We start from the raw sequence: 10,297 nt of genomic DNA on the forward strand, positions 1-10,297 counted from the left end.
TTTCGTCAACAGTTCTAATGCTAGATGACCACGGTTTATAATCATCGCGTAAATGAAATGAAAATTTAATTCAGAAATTGGTGCACATCTTTCAATTCTCACATTACTAAGTTTTTTCACAGTTGACACCCACCAAACCAACACGAACGCACGAGCGAACGCGCGCGTAGCAGCATATAAAAAACTGAAAACCTTGGACGAGTAAAAGTAAACTGAAACTGTAAGTGGTTTGAAGAACCACAAACAACTCCGCTTGGGGAAGAAAACAACAGAAGTAGGACATCTTATTTATGTACTGCACACGGCCAGGTGTGTTTGCGACACTCATCCCCGAGCTAGTCAGCGGCGGAATTGAATAACCCTTTGTTCACTGAGCCGCTCATGCGTATCGCGCGCTGTTCACACAAAGCCGCCGGCAACATGCACGACACCTGGTTTGTCAAGTTCTCTTGCTGCCCCCCCGGGTTTATTTTTGGCTCAAAACGTGGCGTGGGACACCCGGGTGAGGGAGTCACTCTTACACCGCGGGACTGAGGACTCTCACTGCACGCATGACTAGCACAGGTAGGTCAAGGTAAGCAGCAGGTGCAGGTCAGCATAAGGTAGGTGTGACCTGAGACATTGAAAACGAAAGTACGATACTTTGCTTAGAACTATCAGGAAGTCCAGAGACTTCCAGTCATCGGTGTCTACTGCTACCTGGTGGACTACGGCAATCTGTCACTTGTCACATACTTTCTCCAGTACAACAGTTTTTTTTCACGTTACTGTGTTTATTATGTGAAATTCATTTCCAGTCTGCTGAGGTACACAGGCATTTAAAACCTCGACATTCTCACCTGTGTACAGAAGACTGTCACCCCCGCGAAGCCATGTTGGAAGAATGAATATGCATGTTACCCTCAAATGACCTCACCCCAAACAAGATAACGGATTCGGGAAAATGGCGGCTTGTTAATTGAGTATAAAGAAAACGATCGACTGCCCGTGTTGCAGGCGTGTGTATCGCGACATCAAAATGAAAGTAGCGAATGTAAATACTGTATGTAGTAATTTCTCCCCTGATGGTTCTGTCGTAAAATTGTATTTCTGACAGAAAAGTGAATAAGGGAGAAAGAGAAATGAGGAAGAGAGAGAGAGAAGAAAAAGAGTGGGCTGATAGGAGAAGAGAAAGTGAATGAGAAGACTGTGTGGATTCTGTGTGAACCTCACCTGCTGTTTGCCATGCTTTTAATCACTCTACTTGCCTGGGGCGACTGGATTTTGTTTGCTAACTGAACTGCTGAGTGTGTTGTTGCTGAGTTTACTCTCTCCATCTTATTAGAAGAGAGATGTTGTTTTTGGATAACAGAAAACTGGTTTTTAATGTTTGTTAATACAACGTATCCAAGGCAGCTGTGAGGACCTCGACGGACTTTTCACTGGGTGTATGAAAGTGTTTTTTCCTGTTAAATCCATGTACTAATATTTCATGCACTCTACCATACCTCAGGTGTTGATGTATTTGTGTTTTGTGTTATTTAGGAGGTCGTGACCCCTAGAACTCTGAGTGGCGCATGCGCGCGCGCTCGTGTGTGTGTGTAAATATTTGTCTTGGGCCCAGACATGATGTGTGTGTGTGTGTCCGGACCATTGACAATATTTTCTTGACTCATATCGATAGAGAAGTGTAAAAATACTAAAAACAAACAGACCAAGTACATTTATGAACAACAGATATACACAACAGGTATTTACATTAACTGTCAGGTTCATCTCCACATGACGACAGTATACTAAATTAGTATCAGTTATGACAGTAAATAAATGCAAGCAGAAATTTATGTGATCTCTAATTTTCAGTGCATTATGCAGAAAACAGTTTAAAAGGTGGTTTCAAATAATGCCGATAGACAGAACTGAGAAGGGACTCCAAGTATTATTTAGGGGTCAGCAGATGGCGAAGTTCATTGTATTCGGAACATGTAAACAGAAAGTGTTTCACTATCACAGTCTGGCATTTCAGAAAAAATATCTGTGGTATTTTAGTAACGCTGCTTGTGACAATATAAATGTGTTATACCTAATCTAAATCTGATGAGTGCATCTCTCACGCCGACATGTTTGAGAGCTACACGATACGCATCTACCTAGCTAACGGTTAGGAAGATTTAAAAGAATAAGTAGTATCTATCTATCAAAACTGTTTTATTGCCGGTCTTGCTCAATGCCACAGACAGGTCATGTAGAGTCAATGTGAGCTCAGCGCCGAGAGCAGTGACAGACTTGTATGACGAAATAAACCCTCCCACGCACTGTCACTACAATCACCTGGCGCGTGACCAGACTCACCAGCGCGTGACCAGACTCACCAGCGAGTTTCTCAGCGCCCAAACCACAGGCTTCATATGGTTGGGGTCACGACATGCTCATGACAAACCACATTAACATATCTACATTCAAACATTTTCCATTTTTCTTTCGGCGATGTCACATCGCTTATTCATGTCATTGTCGGCGTTTGTCGTCTGAAGTCCCGTGAATTTAAAGTGAACTTTCTTGAAAAAACTGTTAATGTTTCTGGTGATTAATAATTTTTTTTTACTTTCATTTTTTTAATTTAAGATCACGCTTTTCTGCATTGGAACCGAGCCCGATGGCATTTTTCAGCTGTGATATTTATCTTCCTTGTGATAGTTTACACCAGCAGCTTGACAGGTAAGAGACATTGTGAGCTTTTGACCTTTCTTGTTACAGGCTCCACGTGTACACAATACACAATGTCTATTGTAACTTACAGGTCCAGATAGTATCAAGCAATATTTATGGCGGTCAGTTGAAATGACATTTGTTTCTTTCTACAAGAAGCCTTGCAAGGAGTAAACACATTAGCAAAACAAGGACGGCGACAACAGCAAATTAGCAGCAGCCAATTTTAGTAATAATAATTACAAAGAGTAAGGAATGCTTATTGTACAAATGTTGACAAATAAGGAATGCTTAGGATAATGAAGAGATAAGGAATGTTGACAACAATAATAATGAAAAGTAAGGCACGGTTATGAGAATAATGACGGAGAACAATGTATATTTATGAGAATAATCAGTGAGAACAATGTATTATAATAATACAACATAAAATTCATGATGGTGGTGAAGTGTTTATTACAATAATGAGAGGAAGATACGTTTATATAATAATTATGAAGAGTAAGATGAGTTTTCATAATATGTGAGTGACATTTAAAGATATCTGTTGCATGACAGTTTGCTGTGGTGTATTTCAGCGGGTACGCCGTGTACAGAAGGTACCCACACTTGTGATCGGGCCACCCAGCTCTGTAATGGCACCCAAGATCCAACGGGCTTTGTCTGTACCTGCATCAACGACACACGCAGCAGCTGTCAGCGCAAGATACCTGTGTCCGTAAGCAAGTGAATTTTTACCTGTGTGTGTGTGTGTCGTGCGGGTCTGTAGTAGTGTGTGTGTCATAGAGACCTCTCTGTCTACTCGATAGCTTTTGCATTGTAATGCTCATAAGTGCATTCAACTATACGCGTGCGCGTGCATTTATGTGGGTAGGTGTGAATGTGAACACTGCTGTGACGTATGTGAACACTACTGTGACGTATGTGAAGACCTTGAGACCACTCACAAACTACAGGGTCGTGAAAGATGGGTTGAGACTCATCGTGTGACAGTAGCATTCAGAAGGCTTTAAATATTTAAATGAGATGATGATGGCTTCCTTTGTCTGTCCTGCAGCTGTCCCCGAGACCCAGCGCCTGTACCTGTTCACCGCCATCGACTTGGTGACCGTCAACGTCAGCCTGTGGAACGACTTCAACGACGAGCAGCAGAGAAAACAGGCGGTAACGGGCTTTTACGGGTACTTTAGCGGGTGTCCAACTAGCTAGCAACGTTTCAGGATTTTCCTTTGTAGTCAGCCAATCAGACAGTCCACACTGTCCAAAACAAAATACCAGTATCTACATACACTCACCTACTGATATAGATACATTGAGAATTGCATTTGTTATAGATTGTTGATATATATATATATAATTTTTAGTGAGATACGATTAACAACCGTTAGAGAGAGAGAAAGAGAACGATATGAAAGTGGTCAGACCAAGACAAACTCAATCCTCTATACTTATGTACTTTTGCAGATTTTAAGTACATATCCTCCGAGTAAGATCCTGAGCATGAAGACGGGAATATTTATTGACATGGTGTCAATATCGTAAGTAACCTTGTTTATATCTCTCATTATTGTATCGCATCCTGTGAGTATACGTGTGTCACGATCATGTGTCTGTCATCCTGGAAAGCACAAACGTGGCGATGGCTGGAACATTCTGTCATCCTAAGTTTACACCTGCGTTTTACAGGTAGAGGGCAGTCACACACCCTCAGTCACGTGTTCCTACCGATCCAAAGTGACAGACACCAAATTTCTATTAATTCCTCCAAGGTATTCTTAATGACTTGTTCAATTTGTGTACCTGCGATACCTTTGCCCTTTAATCTCTTTAAAGTCACCAAGACTTTGACCCCTAACCTTCCAGCAGGTCATGTCTGTGACACAAGCACCTGCAGTCTTGGCTACATCGGAGCAGGCTGTACAGAAAACTGTGGTGACAGCGATGCCATGACCTGCTCACCTTTGTGCTTTGACCTCTTGTGTTGACAGGGAGACCAGTGTCGTGGGCAAAATCGCTTTTCGCTACAGTTTGCTATTTTGGGTGAATGTGACGTCACGAATCAAGGAGAGCGTCGCGCGCCGCGTGCTGGAGCTGGAAGCAGGACGAGTTCTGGTTTTCAAAGATATACAGATTCCCATTCTTGGCTACATGGGGATTTTTGACACGAAGGACCAGATGATTTATAGTCCAAAAACTGATAGTAAGTAGAATTCTGTCTGTCTGTCTATCTCACCTGCAAAACAAACGAGCAGAACGGGTACTTTGGGAGTTTGTTTCTCCCCCACGTCTGTGAAAGACAAAGCAGCTTTCACTCGGCCTCGGAAAGTCTCAATGCAACTAACTTAGCTAACTCAATCTACCCCAGCCCCAAACGACAGATTTCTGTGGTTTGTTATTTTACAGCCATCGACTGGTGCTCGTCACCCAGCCTCTTCTCGTGTCGGAACCACAGCACGTGCGTTGACTACGGTCTGCGGTACTCGTGTCCTTGTAAAGTTGGTTACTATGACAACAACAACAACGAGTGCAACTGTAAGATAATTTAGAGTATTTTACACTGATAAACATCTCTGCAATACGCTATTTCATTCTCCACACCTCGTCTCTATACCCGACTTGGAAAAGTTTGAGTTCGCTCTTTTTTTTTTTTTTTTTGCGCGAGTTTCGTAAATTCTTTGCAGTCTCTCAGGAATGTTCCAGGTAAGAGAGAGGAACGCCCACAGTCCTTTCTTTGCCTGACTTTTGTATTAGTTTGTTCTCCTGTTGCTGTTCCTGCTCTCCGTTGAACGGCGTTAAGCAGTCTTATCCCGACAGTATGGACAAATGTTAGAAGTTTTTTCCTGACGGTTACATGCAAATTTAGTCACGTGACTGCTTTTAGTCAAATGTTGGATACTTTAGGAAGTTTATGCTATACTTGATATGCTTGATAACCGAGGGCGTTAACAATGTCTCTGATTTGCTAACACCAGTGGCTGTGCGTCTGGGTGGTGTTCAAGAGAAGCTGGAGGGGCGGCTGGAGTTCTACACGAACGGGACGTGGAGGACGATCTGTCAGCGAGGCTTTACATCCCAGACTGCAGTAGTGGCTTGCAGACAGCTCGGCCTCCCCTCGTGAGTCGGTATTTACAGCATACACGAGGACAGAGAAGTCAGTTCCCACACACCTTCCTTCTTTCACTCTGCGTACCTGCGATTTTTTTCTTTCTATTGCTCACACACTTACCCACACTCACGCGCGCGCACACACACACACACTTACCTGTTTCTAACTTCGCCTCACTTACAAAGTACAATTACTTTAATTAATTTTTATTCTTGATGATATTAAAGATAAGAGTTAATGACATTGTCGCTGTGACGTCACAGGCGGGGGGCGGTGTACTACGAGGGCGCTGTTTACGGCGAGGGCACAGGTGACGTACACATGTACCGCATGACGTGTACCGGCCGGGAACTGGCCCTGTCCCAGTGTCCATCAGAACCTCTGGCTTCTGGTTCCTGCAACCACTCTATGGATGTTGGGATTCGATGTGACAAAGGTGAAGACACGAGCAGGCTATTCACTGTATGCTAATAAAGTATTTCACTTATTTCACACGTGCGGTCTGGTGACACCACAGGGAACGCCTGTCTCCAACATAGTGAGAATGGGATGTCGTGGGTTCGGATCTCGTCTCGGACAAGCTTTTTTTTTTTGACATCTATTCACAGTACCACCTGCTTTGCCGTGATGTAGTTTTAGTTGCTGGCTTGGCGTTAAAACACCAGTTGTTTCCCGATCACCCATGTTTATTGTGGCAATATTTGAGGTTCTGTTATAACTGAATTACTTGAAAGATGCAGTGTAGTGCAAGGAGTAGTGTGCATAATTGATGACCTTTTTTTAAAATAACATTTAATACTAAAGATATCCTGATTTCTTGTGACCAAAGCTTAATGGAACTTTTCTCAGTTACTGCAACATCGCAGGATAGGACTCTTTCTTCTTTTCTTCTTTCTCTCTGAATAAATTGTGCTAGCGTGCGTGTTTTTTGTCGAAATCACATTATTGTCTGCACATCTCCAAGCTTTGGTACAAATATTCTTTTAATGTCCACACGCATGTGTCCAGTTTGTGTGGATGACTACCATTTCGGACTCAACTGCTCCCAGCCGTGTGTGTGTAACGTCAGCAACACCGACTTGTGTGACCGAGACAACGGCACGTGCTACTGCAAGGCAGGCTGGGAAGGCGTCACGTGTGACGATGACGTCGACGAGTGCGCGCAGACAGGTGCATGTAGAGGACCGTTAGAACGGTGCCAGAACACACAGGGCAGCTTTCTCTGTCTGTGTGAGGAGGAGGCTGAAAGGAATGAAGGTGGCGTGTGTATCGGTGAGTTTCCGGTCATCTCTTTGTGATTCTTGCAAAAGCATCCTGCACCCGATAATTATCGAGACTTGGTAAAATCACAAATCCACTTGCTCTAGAATTTAGAAACTACAATCGTTACTGGCATCTCATAGAAGACAGAATAAAATCACAGAATAAAATGTGCTGTTATATGTTAGGATTGCTCGTGTCCTAAGAAAACCTCAGCTACCTAAGAAAAGCTCCGTTTCATAGGAATGATTAGTTACCAGAAATCTCACTGACTATCGGAACATTGAGGACAGTCTGCTTGTCATCAGGTACTGATGAGATGGCCGCATCGGCCTCATCGGGATTATCATTTGCTCGTCATCGTCGCTGCAGCCTGTAGTGTCGGTGTCGTATTGATCATAATAATCATCGTCATCGCAATAGCTATTAAGAAATGGAGAGGTAAGATTACTTTTTTTCATCTTCCTAGAATACTGAAATTATCGCTGTGTTCTGTTACCTAGATCGTCGTTGCTTTTCTCATCTCGGGAGAAGTTGACACAAGAATTCGAAGACCTTCTTCCTAACCCTCAAACATATAGAATTATTTCTCCAAACTGTTTATTCAAAATATAAATGTTGTTTTCCAGCAAGAGCGTATGCGCAGACGACAGGACTGAGTGCAGGCAGCACCGGCTACAGCGACCTCCTCGGCGCCAACAGCAGCTACGACGACGTGGAGACGTACGACGAGATCAATGACGGTGTGCACAGCGGCCCGCTTTGTAAACAAAAGGAATAATTTTATAACAGATTGTAATAAATATATGCTAATCAACAATGTAACTCTAGAAAATGTTTGCTAACAAGCTTCTAAATCACATAACAGTGTCAAGACATGTACTTCACTTTATAAGCCAGTATACTAATTAACAATGTACAATTAAACCAGTATATTAATTAGCAATGTACAACAATGTCAGTAGATTAATTAATATATTAATTAACAATGTACAATGCACGTTTTGTTAACCCAGTGCATGCCGACAGTGTAAGGAAAGGAGTCATCGTGTGATTATATATTAACTAACCAAGTACAGAAATACATATTCCAGAAACTTTTCTCGATTCTTAGCTTCTGCACGAGTCCTGTGCAAGCTTTGGGGTGCAAATGGTTTTTGATTGTCACATTGATGTTTGTACTAACCGGTTTCTGGTTGTAACATTACATTTTGAACTAACCGGTCGTCGTCTGCATTTTGCATGTTGCATGGGTTTTATTTCATCGTCTCACTGAACTCCTTCTCCCACGCACGTATGAACATGTCCCAGTGGGTAGAACGACCGTCGGTCATTAAGATATTCAAATTCTCTCTCAAATTTATTTTCTCTTAATCCGTCTCTCTCTATCACACACACACCTTACACACACAAAATAAGAGAAATAGAGGTGGAAATGAGTGTAAATAAGGGGAGGGAGAATAAAAGACTATGATACATGATTTGCAGAGAAGATGACTGCACAGCAGGAAAGCATGTAAATATTTCGTACATCTAGAACATGTGAAGTATAAACATGATAATGTGTGAACGATCAGTGTCTCTGGCACTGACAGCAGTATATTTGTTTGCACAGAAAACTCCTCCGGAGATTTGTCCCTCCCTTGCTCCACCATTAAAGGCGAAGGTCAGACCATCTTCGTAAAACCGGAAGACGGGTCAGACGGCTACTGCAGCGCGTTAGATGACGTCACTAGCGAGACTTCTAACGGTCGGAAAGAAAGTCAGGAAGGGACACAGTGCTGTTACAACAGTTCCAGCGAGGGAGAGAAAGAGGAAGAACTTCATCACGACTACCTGCACGCATGCGCCGCAACACCAGGCCCCACCCACTCAGCGTCAGTAGCTGATGACGTCAGTGCGAGTAGATCATTGGACGACATCTATCTCCATCCGGTCTATTCTCTGTACAACAACAACATGGCATCAGTCAATAGAATGGTTGACAAGAACGCAGGTGACAGAGACAGCTTCTCTTTGGAGCAGTCGCTTCTGAATGTTGATGAAAGGAACGACAATTCGAGGGAAAGCGAAAAGGGAGACTACCTCCACCCGACTGGTTCTGCTGTCGAGGTTGATGGAGCTGTGCGTCCTGTCAGTTTGTCTTCCCCAGGAGCTGCTGAGAGCGCCACCATCGACGACGACCAAGACGATAACCGCGAACACGTCTCAGCCGATGTCGCGGACACAGTGCAAGAGGGAGCAATCACTGGCTTATCTCCCCCACCGTTCTGTACCCCACGTACTGGCGGGACTTGTCGACAAGAGACAGACCCTCACTCTGCCCTCCATCACAAGACAGCGACACCTACCTGCATCCTACTGACATCTCGTCTCAGGGCCCAGTGGTCACCAGATCGCATCCCGGCGGTGAAGAGTCAGTCGGTACTCGCCTCTGATGTCAAAGGTCATCATCAGTTCACCCAGCTGGTCAGTATTCTGTCCAACACGCCTTTTGGGTCTGAGGTCAGCACATACCTGGCTGTGTAATATTTTATCAACATTGTAGGTGTAGTTAAAAATCATGTCGGCTTTGCTTGCGATTTATTTAATTTTGCTGAACACTTCACAGAGAGAACAGTATGTTCACGGTGGTCTGCAGAAAATGAGTTGTAAACATACAGTGTATCGTACAGGCTAGCTTACACTCGTTGTGGTAGAAGTTAAGTAAACAGGTTGTTAAACCGAGTTCTTCTCGTGGAGAGAAACTGTTTACAATCTACACGCGCCATCCCACCCGTGACTCGCCTCAAAACGCGATTTAGCTTATTCCCTGAATTTTCTTTTTCCACCATCATTCGCTCCTCAGCTTCATTCGCAGAAATCTCACTAGTGTTTAGTGAATGCTGTAGTTGCCGACTGTTGACGACATTTGTACGAATAAATATAAGTGGTTGTGATGAAAATAAAGCTGAGAGAAACACTACATGTTTGGCTGTTGAACGCTAGGTTCGAACATTTAATGACAATATACTTTGTGAAAATGAGGCGAGAGGACAGAACTATAACGACTTTTGACAAGTCTGTCTGTCTGTCTGTCTGTCTGTCTGTCTGTCTGTCTGTCTGTCTGTCTGTCTGTCTGTCTGTCTAACGCTACCTATGACTAATTGACGATCTTAATGTTCATGGACAGAGAGGCAGACAAATTCTTCACGTGGAGAGAAGACACAGAGACGAAAGTGGTGTTAATAAAGTTGCATATAG

General features: G+C 43.4%; 1 protein-coding gene across 3 annotated transcripts; it reads left to right on the forward strand.

The window, feature by feature from the left end:
- The first annotated feature begins 440 nt into the window (after window positions 1–440).
- LOC112570764 (CD5 antigen-like) lies at window positions 441–9,995 on the forward strand. 3 transcript variants are annotated; one of them, XM_025249368.1, is made up of 13 exons: window positions 441–564; window positions 2,605–2,697; window positions 3,267–3,406; window positions 3,746–3,852; window positions 4,153–4,226; window positions 4,677–4,888; window positions 5,092–5,220; window positions 5,661–5,802; window positions 6,058–6,230; window positions 6,803–7,066; window positions 7,363–7,495; window positions 7,684–7,797; window positions 8,670–9,995. In XM_025249368.1, the coding sequence occupies exons 5-11, from the start codon at window positions 4,189–4,191 to the stop codon at window positions 7,431–7,433; spliced, it is 1,029 nt and encodes a 342-aa protein (XP_025105153.1). In that variant the 5' UTR covers window positions 441–564; window positions 2,605–2,697; window positions 3,267–3,406; window positions 3,746–3,852; window positions 4,153–4,188; the 3' UTR covers window positions 7,434–7,495; window positions 7,684–7,797; window positions 8,670–9,995. The 3 variants fall into 3 exon arrangements, with proteins under 3 accessions (XP_025105153.1, XP_025105151.1, XP_025105152.1); XM_025249366.1 differs by having other exon boundaries at window positions 442–564; window positions 6,803–7,063; window positions 7,360–7,495; XM_025249367.1 differs by having other exon boundaries at window positions 551–574; window positions 6,803–7,063; window positions 7,360–7,495.
- Window positions 9,996–10,297: the final 302 nt, after the last annotated feature.

The sequence above is a fragment of the Pomacea canaliculata genome, linkage group LG8 (genome assembly GCF_003073045.1).
Source record: "Pomacea canaliculata isolate SZHN2017 linkage group LG8, ASM307304v1, whole genome shotgun sequence".
Classification (NCBI taxonomy): Eukaryota; Metazoa; Mollusca; class Gastropoda; order Architaenioglossa; family Ampullariidae; genus Pomacea; species Pomacea canaliculata.

Bases quoted from the DNA above. Each gene is read 5' to 3' on its own strand.
- LOC112570764 (XM_025249368.1), top strand. From the start codon at position 4,189: ATGAAGACGGGAATATTTATTGACATGGTGTCAATATC. The intron at 4,227-4,676 runs GTAAGTAACCTT...TTGTGTTGACAG, and splicing joins ATTGACATGGTGTCAATATC to GGAGACCAGTGTCGTGGGCA. The intron at 6,231-6,802 runs GTGAAGACACGA...GCATGTGTCCAG, and splicing joins TGGGATTCGATGTGACAAAG to TTTGTGTGGATGACTACCAT.